This window comes from Ammodytes marinus (genome assembly GCF_949987685.1).
Source record: "Ammodytes marinus genome assembly, chromosome: 18".
Lineage (NCBI taxonomy): Eukaryota > Metazoa > Chordata > Actinopteri > Uranoscopiformes > Ammodytidae > Ammodytes > Ammodytes marinus.
In genome coordinates, this window is record NC_137222.1 from 8,970,314 (window position 1) to 8,989,762 (window position 19,449).

General features: G+C 41.5%; 2 protein-coding genes across 2 annotated transcripts in view; one reads left to right on the forward strand and one right to left on the reverse strand.

The window, feature by feature from the left end:
* Positions 1 to 1,451: 1,451 nt before the first annotated feature.
* On the forward strand, positions 1,452 to 2,922 carry LOC307264912 (cyclin-dependent kinases regulatory subunit 1; the record flags this gene model as incomplete). Its single annotated transcript, XM_080046458.1, has 3 exons — positions 1,452 to 1,510; positions 2,534 to 2,661; positions 2,879 to 2,922. 3 exons carry the CDS (start codon positions 1,452 to 1,454, stop codon positions 2,920 to 2,922), a joined length of 231 nt encoding a protein of 76 aa, XP_079902584.1.
* A 1,478-nt stretch (positions 2,923 to 4,400) lies between these two features.
* The window catches only part of sema4d (sema domain, immunoglobulin domain (Ig), transmembrane domain (TM) and short cytoplasmic domain, (semaphorin) 4D), a gene marked incomplete at its 5' end in the record, with an annotated part of 30,186 nt that continues 15,137 nt past the window's right edge, over positions 4,401 to 19,449 (reverse strand). The window contains 18 exons of the mRNA XM_080046212.1: positions 4,401 to 4,521; positions 5,414 to 5,505; positions 5,999 to 6,211; positions 8,139 to 8,333; positions 10,139 to 10,519; positions 11,023 to 11,069; positions 11,294 to 11,463; positions 11,570 to 11,682; positions 11,783 to 12,005; positions 12,509 to 12,665; positions 12,781 to 12,956; positions 13,756 to 13,907; positions 14,075 to 14,191; positions 14,442 to 14,535; positions 14,644 to 14,742; positions 14,929 to 14,991; positions 15,094 to 15,239; positions 16,647 to 16,780. Coding sequence (XP_079902338.1) covers positions 4,501 to 4,521; positions 5,414 to 5,505; positions 5,999 to 6,211; positions 8,139 to 8,333; positions 10,139 to 10,519; positions 11,023 to 11,069; positions 11,294 to 11,463; positions 11,570 to 11,682; positions 11,783 to 12,005; positions 12,509 to 12,665; positions 12,781 to 12,956; positions 13,756 to 13,907; positions 14,075 to 14,191; positions 14,442 to 14,535; positions 14,644 to 14,742; positions 14,929 to 14,991; positions 15,094 to 15,239; positions 16,647 to 16,780 — 2,593 coding nt within the window. The 3' untranslated portion in view covers positions 4,401 to 4,500. The remainder of the gene's footprint in view (positions 4,522 to 5,413; positions 5,506 to 5,998; positions 6,212 to 8,138; positions 8,334 to 10,138; positions 10,520 to 11,022; positions 11,070 to 11,293; positions 11,464 to 11,569; positions 11,683 to 11,782; positions 12,006 to 12,508; positions 12,666 to 12,780; positions 12,957 to 13,755; positions 13,908 to 14,074; positions 14,192 to 14,441; positions 14,536 to 14,643; positions 14,743 to 14,928; positions 14,992 to 15,093; positions 15,240 to 16,646; positions 16,781 to 19,449) is intronic.

A 19,449-nucleotide genomic window follows, 5' to 3' on the forward strand; every position in this document is an offset into this window, starting at 1 on the left:
TTTAAAGATTAATTGCTGATGATACAACAGTTGGCATCCTTTGTCCAAAAGTGTTCGAATATACATCTGTCTATACGCATTTCCCTAGTCAAAAGTTGAGCACATATATTTGGCCTATATACAGTGTTTGATGAGAATATAAATAAAATGTACTCAACATTTGGTTTCCATTATTTTCAGACTGAATGGAATTGCTAGCGTCATTTATGTGTTCTACATCCATGACCTAATATGAGTCTGTTTGTGACCATATTTAAATAATAATATTGCCTGAGGTCATACAATTGTGTGTCAGGTTTTTTTTTTAAAGGTCAATGAAGCACTGAATCAAATGAATAGCACAGGCAAACAATGTTGATATAGCCTGCTTGAAGAGAGCACAGTGATGTAAGAATCTCCTGTGTGGACAGTAACATCCACAGCCTTGAGAGCTCATTTTCATAATCATGTCTGGGGCATCATTTCAGCTCTCTGTGAATGGTTCATTAAAAAATCGGTGGAAGAAGCGGAAGCAAAAGAGGATTACATTTACACAAGTGTATGTGTGTGTGTGTGTGTGTGTGTGTGTGTGTGTGTGTGTGTGTGTGTGTGTGTGTGTGTGTGTGTGTAGCCCTATAGAAACAGTAACCTTACACTGTATACGCCAACGCCATCCGTGATAGAAAAATATAATGCAGTACAACAAGACCTGTGCAATATGGATAAAGAGTGTTCATGTAGCCTACCATGTCCAGGTATTTAATAGGCATTGACATTTGAATTATACATGATTTAGCTTTCCTAAATTAATCCACATTAGGCCCATTATATTCGGAGTATAAACCTATGTAGCCTATATTATTATTATTGAAATTTTGGTGATTTTGACTTCCTTTTAATATTGTCAAATAAAGCCTAGCCTACTGTGTAATTTTAGCACTTTTAGCGCAAAGAAACGTTTCATCTCAGAGTTTGGATGTTTGTTAAACGCTGTGTCATCCTTATTGTTCTAACAGTACAATTTACTATGTTGGTGTATCTATTCTTCCACTTTCTCCCTGTTAAATTGATTAATATATGGTGCACAGAGGGTGTGTGATATTGGGCTAGGCATAGGCCTATATATCAATTAGGCTACTTGACATGTGCCCTTGGGGGGGAAAAAACTCAAGAAATAGGTGGGCCTGTGTAAATTCTCCATAAACGTGATAAAAAAATAAGTTTTCAAACAAGTGACATGGCATTATTATAACTAGGCCTACTTTGTATATGCCCACTAGCTCGACTATAAAAAAGGTAGGCACACAAGAACCCAGTTTACATAATTACGCACCTGTTATTTGATTAACTAGATTATGGTCACGTGACTTCAGTGCTATTGTGACAGTAAACCAAACGTTGAGTTGATGTCATTTTTGCAACGTAGTTATCTGCTTGTAAACGTTTAAGTTTCCACACTCTCTCTTTTAAATATGTCCCACAACCAAATATTCTATTCGGACAGGTACAACGACGACCAATATGAGTACAGGTGAGCGACATTTATATCACTAATTTCGGCAAACACTTAGGCTATGCTATAGCCAACTGTTAGCCGTTGACCACAGGTGCATAGGCCTATGCCACATATAGCCTAAATTCATCATTTAAAGATGTTCTTGTGTCATACGGATTTTTTTTGTCATATTTTAGAGATAATGCTTTTATCCTACCTTTTGTTTCGCTTGCCGAAGTTTGTTTTGAAGTGTGTTGAGTGGGGCTCGTTGTTGCCCCCCCCCACCCCCCTTCTGATTAACCCATAGATAGTATATAAAAGCATTAACCGTGAAACGCCTACGACTGAATTTCTCCACCTGACCGCAGAAGGGCAGGAATGAGCCCAATACGGTTTAGCACAACACATAAAGGTAGAAGATGTTGCATGCATCCACCCTGATTCCCCATGTATTTACCCTCACCTGAAACTTCATATGTGGAGGTTTTTGAAAAAAAAAATCTCCAGCTTGTTGTAGGTTATTGACTGTTTTGGCTAAACCTAGTGCGTTTTATAGGCTACATGTCTAAGGTTGCGTTCCGAATCGCATACTCTTTCTTTTTTCTATTCTACATACTACATCCGACGATAAAAAGAATCTAGTTAGGATGCAGTAGGCATACTATTGGGACATACTTTACTCTCTTATTTCATCATAACATTGCGCCTTGATCTTGCCTCTTGCTTTTATATCCGTCGCATCCCCGTTTGTTTTCATATGGAGGCTTCATCGATGTGACGTCACTTCACGTGCGCACTGGATTGTGGGTCAGAATCGTCCAAATAGGATGCACTTTTCAACACTAACAATCTTGGCCGCATGAAGTAGGACATCCGGGTACTTCTAACCATCCTAAATCTGGCCACAAGAATCGGGACATCCTAAATCTTTTTTCTACATACTATATAGTAGAAAGTATGCGATTCGGAACGCAACCATAGTCTTTTTGGCTGAAAAACAGGTGGATGAATGATATACCAGTAAATAAAAAAAAACATGTTGTTTTGTTTAATTCCCAGACATGTTGTTCTACCTGTTGAAATAGCTAAATACGTCCCAAGGTCACATCTGATGTCTGAAGACGAGTGGAGAAAACTGGGAGTGCAGCAGTCCCGAGGATGGATCCACTACATGCTGCACGAGCCAGGTAACATTTATGCAATAACTCTTTTAGTGATGCACACAAACATGCTGCTCACTTGCATTCAAAATGTAGAATGCACTGCTTCATTTGTTCTAAATCAACCAAGTAAGAAATGATGTAGGTCCTCCCATGCAAACTTTAGAAGGGAAACAGGTTGGTTTAAATGCTGTGACAATTGCAATCTGTATTCATCATTTGTTTTGTTGTGTTCCTTTTTCAGAGCCCCACATTCTCCTTTTTAGAAGATCTCTTCCAAAGCATTGACATGACCCCACTGTCCTTCATCTGGAAAATTCCTACTGGGATTTCATGGATTCGGAGAGATCTTTCTAGCTCTGCTGGTTATTGTCTGCTGTGCATTAACTATATTTTCTCTGCCATTGAACTCAGTTTGTAGAAAGATGTGGACATTGTCTACTGCTCATTTGCAGAACATGGAATCCAATACGGTTCCTGCAAGACTATGGCCAAATTGTCTGTATTATTGACGTGTTAAAGCAATCGGTGAGATATTTTTGGTTTTAGTGTTTAATTACAGCCATAAAGACATTGGTGTAGGTTCACAACACTGTGGTTTCGCTTAGATATTCTTAGACCATTATCTGACTGTTCCTACTGAGAAAGAAAGGACTAGATGTACATCATAATGTTTGGATAATTTGGCTGCTGTGACACTTGAGTCATGAACATAAACTAACTGTATATAAAAGAGGTCATGACCTGTTTGATAAACAATGTACTCTTTGTTTATTTTGCTTGTGCTCCTTTACTTGGTCACCAGAGGGAGCTGTGGCTTTAGATATGGTAGGTGGCACCATGAACATATTAAAGCTTTAATGTACATTTAAGTGCCTTCCTGAGCTACAGAAACTTGGCCTTTAAACCTAAACACAATTTATATGTTCCTCAGTTGTACTTTGTTATACATTTAATGTTTTGTACTGTAAAAAGATTTAAAAAAAAGCTAACCATTTAGTGTAAAACCAACATCTACAAGGGAAATACATTTTTAATCAAGGCTTTATTTCTGTTACAAAGACAAATAGCTTTAATGCGAACAAAAACTAACTGCGGACATATAGCAGTAGAGTGCAGACTATCACTCTAATATTGCTATTATTCAATCTTTACCCTCTTTGGCATATTGAATCAATGCTGTAGGTTTTTATTTAAATGTCACTTTTGGTGATATAATCTTACTTAATGTCAAACATGACAGATGTACTGTGGGTGAAAATAATTTTACTTCTCACAGTAACCTGCTCCATTCCCCTAATAAATATCCAGTACATAGGCTAAATATTAAAGACGCTGTAAAATCTCAAGTAAAAATGTCAAACTGCGAGGGTCGCACTGTGGCTTTGGAAGGCAGTGAAGGTGCAACACAATCCAAGACATTTTGTAAAATAAACCAAACTTTAAACAGGCTTTAACTTTCACAGATGCAACGTCATTTAAAAATAGTCAGTGCTCCTCCGTATACTGTCAGTTTTATTGTTCCTTATAAGCACTGCTTTGAGGAGGTTCATTTTCATCAGCAGCAATAAAAATAAATGCACGTATGGTAGAAAGGCAGCCTGCACGTCCTCAGACTGAGTTTGATCTCCTCTGCAGTTTTTGGAAGGAATCCCAACACCAAAGGTCACAACAGGGTGAACCCCTACAGAAGGTGTTGTGAACGGGTCCATCATTAAAACCTCTGTCAGAAGCGACACTGGGACATCATGTTCCATCTGTTCATGATAGTTTCAGTGTCAGTAGGTGTGGTCCACCCTGGGCTGAGGACCAACGACCACACAACCAGATTCAACACAAGTGAAGCTCATGACGTCTTCACAGAGCTCAGTGGCCATCACAGCTTTCCTGTGGAGGGACAAACAAGAATTGTACTATACTAGTAGATAGAGTTTGGGGATTGATCATTCAATGGTTCGTCTTAGACCTCTGAATTCCTGTATTATAATCCCTGTTGACCAGAAATTCAAATAGTAATGCAGTTAAATCGTATTTCAGTCCGACTATCTGGCTTAAGGTGCTTCTCACTGTAGAAGCTTGCATGTTTTTTGTTTCTGGTCAAACTTGATGCATGCAAGTACATCTGTATTTAATCTAAAGAAAGACACATTATATATTCATCTTGAAACATTTGTGTATCTTTATCCAAACTTGTAAAGCTGCACAGCACAGAATAGGTGGAAGAAATAGGGCAATGACTAAACTAAAACCCAACAAATGGAGGAATCCCCCTATAAAAGGAATAGACTAAGTGGTAAAAGGAACATAAGCGTTTTGTTATACCCAATACAGTAAGCTGGACATGGTTATTAGATCATGGGGAACAGAAAATGTAGTTAGATATAATGTAGTTTAGTGTAAAGGTTAATAGTTTAAAAAAGCTGCAGGAACAGATGGTCATTTTGTTAAATGAGTGCACTTCACTTAAACCCAGACTTTAAGTTTCCAGATCACTGTTTGTAGAATAAAGATAATTTGCATAGCATTTCAATGAAAACCATATAGTTTCAGCTTTGTGTCCTTCATTACTTGCCATTGCCCTCATAAATCCGGACTTCCTTGCATTCCTCCACCAACTCAAACTGGCAAAGCGAGTTGAAAAACCTGCCCCGAAGCCAAACATGCTGAGCAGGTTAAAAACCAGAACACATGATGTAGGGCGGCCCAAGTCACTGCACGACAACTTGTTATGAGATTTGGACAAAACACATGCAAACAACATGCGATATCGTAGACCTACCAAGGTCCTTTCCCATCTCTTTATCAGTTGCTCGTGCTCTGTGAGTGCACCTCTCCAATGGTTCAAATCCCTGGATGGAATGCTCTCCTCATCTGTCAAATAACAACAGCTTTTATGCATATTATTAACCCATCGAGACTGCCTGTCTCTGCACAAATTAAATTATCACACTCAAACTCTATGACTGCTCTAGGACTACATGCATTACTGTTACGCAATGTATCATTTTGGAAATGTTATACTTATAGCTATAGTGCGTAACCTTTTCATATCGATGACACTGGCACAAGAGCTCAGAAAATTTCCTATAAACACTCAATTAATGTTTCAGTCGTGGATTCTACTGCTTTTAAAAAAAATCTGGAAGTTCAGCAGAAAGTATAACATCCATGCCCGATCATCGAAGGCTTTTACTTCATATAGATACGAAAACAGTGTTGTTGTAATTCCTCAGAATTCCTCATGGGGGCGACATTAATCATGCGCTAAAGCTTTAAGAGACACATTGTCAAATTAAGACATTCTCTCCCATGACGTTTCTGCACACTGGACATTTTTTCACAGCCACACACCAGGTCCAGATACCTCCAATAGTGAGGCGGAGGTCAAGCTCAGATGTGTCACTTCCCGTGCTGGCCTCAGCAACACAGTGATAACGCGCGTCCTTAATCAGCGGGCCTTCTCGGAGCCAGCTGCTCACGAGTACCTCCCTCTGACCCAGAGTCCGGCGGTGCTCCATAATGGGGGTGTCCAGACTGTGGCCGTTTATTAGCCAGTGAATGTGGATGTCACTGGGACCTGGGGGACAGAATTGGGACTTCATGTTGTTGACCACTGATGGTCGAGAGACACTGACACCCCACACTGACAACGACACAAAATGAGAATACTTCCCCTTGGTGGGTCCATTTGTGGCAGTTCAGCAGTTTCTTAGAATTTAGAATTTAAAAAAGGTAGAGTCAGCAATTGTGGAGAACGCTTGTTGTCCAAATAACTTTTTGTGAAAATCTCCTCACGATCCTCTGTCTATACATACTGTGTGGGCTGAAAAAAATTGTAATACACCCCCTAGGCTCTGTAAATGTGTACAAACAAAACGGCCAACCGTAGCTAGCAACACCCCTGTTTACAGAGCCGAGGCTGTGTAACACTTTTTTTTTTTTTTTTTTTTTAGCGCAACCACAGAACAGAACACAGAGATCGCCTCACAATGGCTGTGAGGAGATATTCACTGATTTTGACAAGCATTCTATAGAATCCAACCACCTCCATGTTTATATTTTCAGTACATGCAAAAGGATCCTAACCTTTTAGCCACATTTTTCCTCTCTAAAGAGTCCACATTCTTTCAAAATACAAGTGATTACTTGAGGTCAATAATTTAAGAAAACAAGCCAGTGTTGAAAACATTTGACAAGATTTATTTAGCCTCCCTACCAAGAGCATTAGCCCCCAAAGTGTCCCCTAGATTTATATACGTCTTCAAAAGGTATTTTTGTCCATATATACACAAACATATTTACACTCGCTTACAGGCACAAAAAAAAGATCCAGATAATGTACTGAGATGTACATATTTCAGCTTACTATAATCTGTTCTAAGGAGAGATTTTAAAAACCCTGGATAGAAAAAGATCCGCTTCTACATTTTAACAGATGTTTCACAATAACATACACAAAATTGTACCTTTCGTTAACACAGACAGAATTGACAACTGTGAGACAATCAAAATCGCGGTAACACTTTACAATAAGGTACACAAAATTGTAGTACCTACTACATAGATATGTGTTACCTACTACATAGGTTCTTTTTTGTGTTACCTACTACATAGGGTTTTTTTTGTGCTACCTAACACATAGGGGTTTTTTTTTTGGTGTGTTACCTACTACATAAGTTTATTTTTTTCTGTGCTACCTAACACAGGTTATTTTTTTTGGTGTATTACCTACTACATAGGGTGTTAGGTAGCACACAAAAAAAACCCTATGTAGTAGGTAACACAAAAAAAAACCTATGTGTTAGGTAGCACAAAAAAACCCTATGTAGTAGGTAACACAACAAAAAAAACTTATGTTGTAGGTAACACAAAAAAAACCCTATGTGTTAGGTAGCACAAAAAAAAAACCTTATGTGTTAGGTAGCACACAAAAAAAACCCTATGTAGTAGGTAACACAAAAAAAACTTATGTTGTAGGTAACACACCAAAAAAAAACCCTATGTGTTAGGTAGCACAAAAAAAAACCCTATGTAGTAGGTAACACAAAAAAAACCTATGTAGTAGGTAACACATATCTATGTAGTAGGTACTACAATTTTGTGTACCTTATTGTAAAGTGTTACCAAAATCGCAAGCAAGTCGACAGTTTATCCCCAGATTTGTCTCAGAATACTGGGATCATCTTACGAGACAGTTAATATCGGTTCTGCACGAGTTAGGAAACCTTAAAACAAAAAGGGCAGGCTTGTTTTTAAACAATTCCGCAAACACGCTCACTCTGGAGTAGGTTTATGTTGGGGGGGGGGGGGGGCATGGTGACATCATGCGAGGTGAAGAAAGAAGAGGGAATGAGTGAAACATAATGGCACATGTAAGGGGTTAAAGAGTCAGGCAAATAGATTTGTACCAAACCGTGCAAGGAGGACAAAGGTTTGAGTTCGGGAGGGGGGGGGGGAGGTTGGGTTGTGAGTTCTGAGTCAGTGCCACACCAGGTACCACTCACCCAAGGCCAGGCAGAAGAGCATGAAGGCCTCCTGGGCATGAACCCCCCAGGCCTGGTCCTTCAACAGGGGAGGCAACAGTCTCACCTCTGCCTCCCGGCCCTCCACACTGTGGGGCTCGGTGGAGGAAGAGGAGGAAGAAGAGGTGGAAGAAGTGGAAGAAGAAGAGGAAGTTGAAGTGTGGACAGGAGAGGAGGCTGCGAAGGGAGGGAGTGATGGAAAAAGAGAGAGTGTGTTGAGGGAAAAATAGGAAGGAAAATCTAAAACACAGGGATGACATGCAATAAGCGTACAAAAGGGAGGGAGACTAATGAAAAGAGGGCTGTGAGCTTACAAATCTGCAGCAATAAATAAACTAAAAAAAAACACACAAGAATCTACTTACACAATCGACAAAATGATTTTTAACCACAAATGTGACTCTTTCTTAAATAATAATTCTCTGAAAAGGTTTCAATAAATGAAGAGTGAATAAAAAATAAAGAACTTCAGATCGTTTCCAGGGCTGTTTTAGAAAAAGGAACTAGTGAAGATCAAGTCATACTGAACATAGTCATGTTATTAACAGAGCACATAAGGGAGGAGGGCTAGTAGTAAAAAGGTTAATACACAGGACCGTCATAGTTGTATCCATGTTGGGATGTCGACTTCACAGGGGAGGGAAAAAACAAAATACAGAGAGAAACACCACACCGTCAATCAAGACGTCAGCTCTGCACAAGACAGTGGTTTGATTCATTCCAGCATTTTCTCATTCTATGCAAGTTGTTGCTTGTTTTTGCTCCTTTTTCTCAACTTTATACCTACATTGAAGCCTCACTGGCTGACATTAAAAGTACACATAGCAAGTGCTGCAGATGGCAACACAATTCAGCTATAATGTACCGAGCAAATCTTCCCTGAGAAATTACTGTCGAAGCATTTACCTTAAGTAAAAGAAAAAAGAAAAGAAAAGGAAAAGCTTCAAGAGTTTATTTTTCACCCAGGCTGTACAAAAACATGCCTCCAATTTGGAAACCATCAAAGGTAACTTACCAATTTGGTAAACAATGTTTCCAATTTGGAATTTTAAGAAATAGCTTTTCTTGCTGGACTAAGCTAAGCGGGTGCAGCTTCTGTCAATACAGTTTGTTTTGCTTTATCATCATATCAAGGCCCTATAATCAGACCGCAGGCTAGTGGGATGCCTGACATAAGCCTTGTAATGATTCAAACTTCACGTGATGCTGTTCACTTTACATACTTTCATATAGGAGGATACCACTATACTTGTAAGTCGTGGGAGGAAGCAACAAAAGTGTGACCCACTACCCCCCATTTAAAATAGTCTCTTTGCTAAGCGGAACAATGAGAACATGAGCATCTGGCTAGCAGCAGGGTTCATCTGCATCTGCAAACTGAATGGGCTGAGAGTCACAGTCCACGTCAAAAGGTTTCTCCTCGTTCCCAAAGCTGTGAGATGGGAGCTGACCGTTGCCGCACTCTGGCTCCGTCTCGTAGCCAGTGTCACGGAGCGCCCGTAGGTTTTGAGTGGTTTGGCTGCCATTTTGTGTGGGCTGCTCCGTCATGTTAATTTTCTCAGTCGCGGCGGACGCTTCCATTAGCCCTGCTTCACAGGCCCGGTACTCTGGCTGCTGGGCGCTCTTGTTGCTGCCCAGCAGAGCCGCTCGGAGCCTCAGGCAGGGAGCAGGGAGATACTGCATGTAGCAGTTATACACCAACGCAGCCAGGAAGAGGAGGAAGAAGAGGAGGAAGAGGAGGAGGAGGGCCGTGCTGTTGTTGTGCTGTAAATACTCAGCAGACGGGTCCTTGCTGTCTTGGGGGCGTGGGGCGTTGGAGCTCGGGGGAAGGAGCTGCTTGGGCTGGATCTTATTGGTGCTGCTGCTGGGGGGCGGGGTTAGTGAGGAGTCAGTTTGGGGCGGGGAGGTGAACTGGACTGTGTCTGTGAAGCTGGGAGGGGCAAGGGCCGAAGTTAGTAGGGCTCTGTCTGTCTTACCATTACCTTCAGCCGCACGTGCGCTGAATATGTCCTGGTTGCCGAGGGTGGTGGAGGGTGTGATATGGCCCGCCTGCTGTGGTGGGTGCCCGGGGGGGAGATCCAGCCTCAGGACGTACGCGGCCAGGAGGCGGCTGAAGTTCTTGCCGGCGGCGGGGGCCCATTCCACGGACCAGCACTCGTAGTGGCCCTGGTCCTCTGGAGCCACGCTGTAGATAAGGAGTCCATTTTCTCCCATGAGGTGGAAGCGAGAGGCCTCGGTGAGGGCAGTGCCATTGGATTTCCACATCACCTGTGCCAGGTTGGAGTGTACCAGGCACGGCAGCTCAGCCGAGCTCCCAGGTTTCACAGTCACTCTCTGGTAGTCCCTCACAGACCGAGGTGACACTACAAAGGCAATACAGAGAGAAATATAATGATTTCAGGGCAGTTAAAAGTCTGGCCTAATGAGAGGTTCAGCGCGTCCTGCTCAAAAAAGATCATACAACAGGGCTTTCATCTATTAGCCTGGCGAGACCAGCCTCCCAAGATTAACATTTGTTTCTCTCCAGCATATCAGACTCGAATTTCTCCAATCTTCTTTGGGGGGAGTCCGGTCAAAAAGTGATCAGATTGACAACTACCTGAACCAATCAGTCGCTGCCTTCCAGTAACGGACGGAAATTGGGCAGGTCTCGGTCTGACTGGAGGCGGGACCTGGTCATTTTTATGACTGGACTCCTACCCATGGAGATTGGAGTAAGTCCAGACTGATTTGCGGGAGAGAAACAAATCTGAAGCTTGTGATCAGGCGGATTTCGCCAAGGTATTCATCTAAGACTGGGTTATACTGAGACATATAATGTTTTTATAAAGCTTCTTTAACAACATGTGAACACATTGCAGCCTACCTGAAGGACATTTGTCTGCGTCACCAGTCAAGCTTTGGATTAGCCTCCTGAAAAAAAAAAAAACATTATTTCCAGGAGGACAATTGCTTTACTGTCTGGATTGAGACAGTAAATCAGGTCAGACTGGATGGAGTATTAGTAAACATAGCACTCTGTGTTGGTTTTGCTTTCAAACCAGTGTTACACTGCGGATGAGCAGAGTATCGGTATGTGGGGCATAGATAGAGTGATAGAGAGTAAATGTTGTCAGTCTAGCTTGATGGCTAGTTACCTTAGCTCGGTGGTTGCATCGTGGATATTGACGCAGGCGGCGGTTTGAGGGTCCCAGGCGCAGTACGGGTCCCGGGCCAATACACAGTCATCACAGGACAGATACCTGCTGCAGAAAGCTGTGGGCGACTGGACCACACCAGAGTCTGAGCCAGCGTACAGCGATCGTGTCTGTGGAAGCACAAATGTTAAAAAAAAACAAATCGATTTTTCACATCAAAATATACACAGACACACTGCATATCGAGGCGTTATATATAAGAGTAAAGTATCTGACCTCAGAGGAAAGCAGTAGGTTCTTGATGGATTCAGAATGCTTCAGGAGCTGGATCTCTTCCACAATATGGACCTCCCCTTCAATAACCACAGACTTGTGCAGGACTCCCTTATCTAAAAGATGAGAGTGAGGACTGATCAGTAAACACACCCGATCACGGCAGATTTCTAATGGATGTTATCAGTAGGGAATAGTTCATTGACGCGCACTGACCCGTTCCGGTGAAGATGACATCGTAAATGTTCCCATCGAGAGCGCGGACCCTCTCCACCACGATCTGGGTGTAGTTGACGTCTTTGGTGATGAGGCGCGGCCCGTTGCCGATGGGCAGGACGGGGTCTTCCAGCAGGGGGTGGTCCCTCACAAACTGAAGTGTCTTGTCCGGCAGGTGGAGAGAGCTGCTGATGTTCTGCTGTCTCATCAGGCTGTTCATACACTGGTGTAAGAACAGAGGAAAGGAGAATTTAGATTATTAAAATGTACAACCATATATGTTACTGGCCTGTGTTCCATCTTTTTACATTTTCTCATGTCTAGGTATCTGTCTGATAGTTTTTTTTTCTAGCATTATCACAGGTAATGGGTATTCCATACATGGATGTTGTATGTGAGCTCCTTTTCCCCCTATTTCATCTGTGACTGGTAGGCTTGGGCTAACACTGGACCTCCAGGAATGTCCCCCCGGATACTTGCCATAAAGAATGGACTGAGATTAATTGACTCTGATGTTGCTATCTTGTTTGGTCTCCTTCCCCTCTCGGGAATGATGTAAAAGTAACCCTTAACATATGATTCAATGATACTATCGATATTGAGTTTTATTTGATTAGCCTAGATGACCTGACTGTTCTGTTTCATAGAGTGTATGTGCTTTACCCTTAAACCAACCATTTACACAAATAGGAGCTCAAGTGAACTTTTTAATGACTATGCACTTACCGCTCCAGGACGGGGAGAAGGAGTGATGCCGTTGTAACGGACCCACTTGGTGTGGGACTGCTCCACGGTGGCCTTCTGCATGTACTTGCCCTTGGAGAAGACCTCCTCCACAGCCGTCATGTTGTAAGCGCACACTGCTGACAAACCCACATTACCCCTGCGAGAAGACAACGATGAAAACAGAATTTCAGGATCTGCATTATAATCACAATATCCTAAAATGTTTTTTCCTTTTTCTGACCACTAACTGGAGATCAAATCATTGGACTGACCACTGGGAGGTGAAGACCCCATAGATGACCGTGTCCCTCAAGTCCGCACCCTTGAGGATGAAGACATCGTGGACCACGTTGAAGACAAAGTTGAGCTCGGGCATGGAGCACACCAGCTTGGCTTTCAGGAAGGACGTCCATTTCTTCTGCAGAGTGCGCTGCCCACCGAGGTCGCCCTGTGTGGGAGAGGGGTTAATGGGACACATTAGGAGGTGTGGGTGGAGAGGTAAAACAAATAATTAATAAGAAGGAGAAGAGAAAGACAGTTGTCGTGTGATTTTGTGCAAGGGCGTAATTTCCGCTGGGAATTGGTGGAGGGGGGAGTGATTTTCTTTCACCAAAGGCTTTCTGAACATTGTTCGCTTACTGTCCCTGCCACACAATAGTCCAGATAAGACATCACCATTGTTCCAATTTTTTCTTCTATTATTATTATTATTATTATTATTATTATTATTATTATTATTATTATTATTATTTTACATTTGCTCAAATAAATAAGCTTTATGAACAGCAGTGAGTTATTTAGAGTTTGTTTGTGTTGAGGTGTGGGCTGATTTACCATGCACATACGCACGCACGTTAAATGTACATGTCAACCATCTGTCGTTTCTCTTTGCGTTCCTTCAACAATATAGAGAAAATTTAAATTTTTCAGGGCACATTTCAAATGATAGAATTAATGGTGATTAATCGTGATAAATCCACAGCTACCCTGTGATTAATCTGATTAATGATTAATCGGATCTGATTTTAATCGTCAGCCCAAATATTTACATTTAATACATAATTTCTGGTCTGAAGGATTATAAAACCAAAAATAAAAAGTAAAGTTATGATTAAAGGAAGGGAGTCCATGTTGGCATGACAAAATAACAAACAAGAAAAGAGTGCACACGCAGGCAACAGGAACATAAGGGCTACCAAGGGGATGCTGCTGGTATGTGCAGATGGCACATGACGTGTCCTGCCTACCTTGCAGACACGCGCCACCCTGGGGATGAGCAGCTTGCCAAAGAACTCGTACTCTACTGACACCTCGGTGAAGAAGTAGTAGATTTTATCGTCCTCGCCATCTACTTTGTTGGTCCCTTCCCGGATGACATCGGCGAAAACAAAACTGGGCTCTGCAAGGAAAAGCACACAGGACAGGGAGAGAAATGTGTTGGTTAAAGGGAGTAGGAAAACTAAGACTAAGAGAATTAATACGCTATTGTGAATACCTTATTGTATTGCAAAAAACTAAAATATTTAAATGAATTCACAACTCTTGGCACATGTCGTCCCAATTTACCATTGAGCCATGATGTGGAGTACTCTGTTCTCAACAGGGACTGGGAGGGAGAGTATCTGGAAATAATGGGTTCACTGCCTAAGAAGTTATAAGCTGTCCCAGAGTACAGCTCTCCATCTGATAGAAAAAACAGGGAGAAGAAAAAAAAACAATTATTGTCAGTCTGGCCCAAGTGAAAAGTTATTTATATAGCCCAGAATCACACATAGCAATGTCTTTTTCAATCTCTACAGCGTCCATTTTGCCTCCCTAAAAAAACCCAGAGATTATTTGGGGATTATTATGCACTTTACTGCAGGGCTGAAAACCAAAAGAACTATTTGTGAAATGACAGGAAAAAAATAAATAAAAAATGGCCTTAACTCACCAACCATGATGGTAGTAAAGCTATGTGAGGGGTCGAAGGAGCACTTCCCCCGGCCGTCTTCGGGTCGACCGTCCAATGAGAAGTCGGCGAGGTTCTGAAAAGGAGGAAGTTCAGGATTGAATTTCAGTTCAAACGTGCCAGCACATGTTTATTGCGCAGGGCTATGTTCCCAGCTAAAGCAGGGATTGAATCATTAACCTACCAAATAGTCACACTGAGGTTGAAAGGCGTGCGTGCCGCAGACATACAGCCGCTCGTCGTCTACCACTTGCAGCACTCGAATGTAGTTTAGACAATCCCTCTGGAAAACAACATTCGATTTAAAAATGAAAAGTTTCATTGTAGGCTGTTATTTAATCACACTAGAAAGAGTGATTATGATATTGGGTTAAAACGATAGTTACGTATGTAACTACGGTTCTATGAGTTCCGGATGACTACTGGCGGTCAGTAGGAACGAAATAGAACAACACATTTTTTAACCAACCTCTTTAGATTTTCCTTTGAGCGTGCACATCGTCATGGGGTTTTCTGCAACCGTCCACTGAACCTTAACATTGTTTAAAAAACAGAAACACCAATTAAACCTTCAAAATATTTTTTTTCTTCTCCCGTGGTCACAAATGGTTTGCGATACCTCGTGTTTTGATACCTTGTTGCTTCTGACGGTCACATTCTTCTTGCTGAGCTCAAAGATGGCTTCCCTGGCCCCCACATACAGTGCGTCTTTTTTCTCACTCAGCAACAACGTGGAATAGTTGAAGATGCCGGGCTCCGAAAACTCCATCAGATCTAAATCTGAGCACAAAACCCATTGGATCACATTCATTTATGCAACATGTATGTATATTCCAAAAAGAAAGAGAGAATTCGATTTAAAGCTGCCTGCTACGGTCAATTTTGTTTACATGAACAATGGACTCAATTGTTAAACTCCACTCTATAAAGTGCTAAAGAGTTTCTCAGCTGATTGTTTTGGTTTTACAGTGGCCACAACTGTTCCTCTGTTGGTTCACTCTCACAGCTCTCATCAGTCTTGTTTATAGTTGCAGTAGCCGGCTATGTACACCATGACTGTACAATACCAACAACACTCACCAAAACATTACTTTGATTAATATAACCCTCAAACATTGTTGTTTTGAGACATGCTTTTGCCCGAGACACATTAGCTGTTAGTGTTGAGTGTAACTCTCGTTCTACTGTGTTGTTGTAATTGATGGGAAACATGGTGGAGAGAGTTTGTGTCTGGGCTGGCGTTTGGCTGTGCCAGGTGCAAGTGAGTTCGGGTTGCAGGTGGCCCGGACATAAACACCACAACGATGAAAGCAAACACCCTCACTGACTGACTGAAACGGTGACGGTGCCAAAGTGAGTGTGGTGTAATTTGACTTTGTAAGAATGAGTGAGCTGCGCTGGTTCTCACGGAGCGACCGAGTTACCGGAGCTATTTATGTAGACGGGCAGCATGCAAACATGACTTCTGTCTGACAGGAAGTGCTCTAACTTGAGAGACTGTGATGAGAATGAGGTCAGTCCCCGAAGACACATTGAGGACAGCAGTTGCCACTGAACTATCTATTGCGAACACTGACGTTGAAAGGGGTTTTTGATAAATGATAAAGGTCTCTTTGCACAGTTTTAGGCTCTGTGCATTGCAGGTGGACTAAGTGAACTTGACATAAGTGTCTCTCGTTTCTGAGATTGTGTAAGATCATAAATACCAACTGAGACTAACAAATTCAACTTCCCAAAAATGACTTTCTACTATGCATGTCTAGTTTCAATTCAAATCAGCAGAGGTGTTTCAAAAGAGCATTTTCCAGAAATGCTTCAGATTTGAGGATATAATTTACTATTATATAATTTACTAATTTAAAAAGGACACACTAGTATAGGTTTGCTGCCAATAAGAACTTTAATAATTTTATATATTTTTTTATTTATAATTATAATCTATAAATCGATTGATTAGAGAAGTAGAAAAAATATATAAAAAGAGTGTTAGAGTCCAAATGAATTTAATTCTATTTGTAATATTTGTTATTATTAGTTGTTGCATTTGCTTACAACTATTATGTCCAACATATATAAAATACAACTATACTTACTATTAACAGCAAATGTTTGTTATACTCTGTTATCAGTAGTTTAATCACTGATAAATATTACATTCTTGCACAGTCTTAACACATTAATCTTTACCTTTGTGTCTCCATGTGGTCCGGGGTACAGCGTGGGGTCCGTGGGTGGAGACCTCCAGGAGCAGCCCCAGAAACACTCCCAGCACACCAAATCCCATGTTAGACTCTGATAACTTCGGAATGGTGAAGTTTCCTCTGCGAGACAAAAAAAAGAGGCAAAAAGCAACACACTTAAAACCTGATGTATGTAGATATGAACAAGTTCTTTGTAGGCTGATCTTATCATGCAGCACACGTGCTAAAAAAGGGGACCAGCTTCAAAAACCACTTCCCTCATACTGAAACTGGCAGCACTGAGTCATTCTCTTTTGTATCGCCCAGGAGGTCTGTGTAGTGAGTGTGTGCGTCAGATGCATTTAAAACAAAATCATTGAAAGATAAGATTTTGCAAAGCAACTACACAACTAAAAAAAAATCCATTTCAAGTAAAGATGACCAAAATTAGATTTTCTTTTGCATATATGATAGACAATATATTTGGCTTTTTGACTTTTGGTCAGACAAGACATTAAAAGACACACACACACACACACACACACACACACACACACACACACACACACACACACACACACACACACACACACACACACACACACACACACACACACACACACACACACACACACACACACACACACACACACACACACACACACACACACACACACACACACACACACACACACACACACACACACACACACACACACACACACACACACACACACACAGAGACACACAAATTAAAAGCTTGTCTTTTAACTTGTGCACGACACTAGCTTTGTTGGTCCATGCTTTATGCAACAATTTAACACCTCAGGCTTAAAGAAAATCCCCCCTTTCATTGAAAACATATTATTCTACACCACACTATTGTTGAGACATAGTAAAAGGCGTGGCTGTGTTGGCCTCGGATAGTGATGACGGCAACTACGATGATGACGACAGCATTCCTGCTAGCCATCAGCTCTTATCAGATGCGGGTGTTGTTTTTCCTTCTGCCAATTTGTGGAGCGTCGAGATCTCTCTGCCGTTAACAGCTCTCTACTTTCACTTCAGGATGTGTGCCCCGATAATGGGTTTCATTAGGCTGCTCTGGGACAGGTTTTTTAACTTATTCCTATTCAATAAAACCTCCAATTGTCATCAAGTTGTCCTTGTGTTCCTCTTTTGCTCACAGCTTTTAAAGGTGCAAGTTATTGCAGATTCTGCACCAGTGAATTTTACTCTAGTGAGAACTTTTGGTCATTAATGGCCCCAAGCAATGTCACAGTTCACACAGTACAAACTTTGGAGGAGCATATGGTTTTATCTGTAAATGTTTATTTTACTTTAGAAAAGAAATCTCAATTTGTTACTAGAGCTATATTTGTGTGCTTTTAGTCATTTTGTCAGGTCTAATTTTTATCTAAAATGGTAATATCTTTTGGTTGAACAAAGCGTATTTTTCAGGTCAGTAGAAAGAGCTGTGTACGTGTCTGGAGGGGGCGCCGGCGGCTCATGCTTTTAAGCTTAAGTAAAACATTAAAATAAATCTCTAAATCTGTTCTGAATCCCGCTGGTAATTCATGCAATGTTTGCCAAATTTACTTCAACACAGGACACATGCAGAGTAATCTTTGGGGTCAATTTTCCTGACCACTAACCAAATTCATCCCGACATGGACTGTAGAGATTGATGACCTTCTTTCACTCAAAATAATATTAACCCTGTAAATATTATTAACACTGAAATGCCATTAACTCGGAAAGTGATTAACTGACTTAATTCAATTGTAAAGCTCGGGTCCCTTCCTCTTTGTTGATCCAAGGGAGCAGCAGCGTTGTCCGTGTCAGCTTTGTGCCCTGGCTTTTCTCTCGTTCGACACAAATGAAGTTGGCTCTAACAATATTGGAGATGACTGTCGGCTGCTGATGGAGTGCATGTGTGTTCCCTGGAGGCCCATGTTGTTGTAAATAGGGTCTGGCTGGTCAGGTGGTTGCGTGCGGTTCCCTTTTTTTTTTAAGTATAGTGATTTCCCAAAACAGGTTTTTCTGGTTTTCTACAAAGCGTTTGGAGGAAGCCGAGGTACCCGTAGCACACCTCTGAAAAATGGGTGGGCCGGTAATGCCAAGAAGAGGATAAAAGGTTATCGGATGTCTTGTAAAACGAGGATTGAGATTAACAATCAGTCATTGCATTCAAATTGTTGAAAAGGATTATGTTCACTGAATGCTACAATCAAGTAGCTGAAGTCAGACCCACAGTGAACGAACATGAATTACATAAAAGATGCAATCCATCTTACAGGGAAAATGTGTTTTTACGACTATAGTAGGTCATTTGTCCTCATTTTAGATTTAACAACAAAAATTACAACACAGAAAAAGGACAAATAAATCATTGTCAACTACTTTTCAATGACCTAGCGGCATCATTGTGACTCAGTCCACGCAAATATAGATTAGTAATCAGTTACCCAGCCGAAGGGGGAGATATATCATGTGGCACAGCACGTACAAACAATCAATGAGGACGACCGCAACTAGAGAATGACAATTGATTATTGATGTGGTGTTCAATAAGAACAAATGGCCCCAGAGATAGAAACCCCTGCTAATACTTGGATTGTTTGTTTTTTCTCTGTGAGGGTTTTCCAGCGACTAAATCTGGAAAAGATAGAATTCCATCCCGGGCTCAGACCGAGCCATGGCCTCCACTCTGCTAGAGAGGGGGTCAAATACACAAGGACCTATTGTTTACCCAAGATGAGGGTAGCCTCCACTCCACTCCACTCCCCCCTCCACCCCCAATACATCCA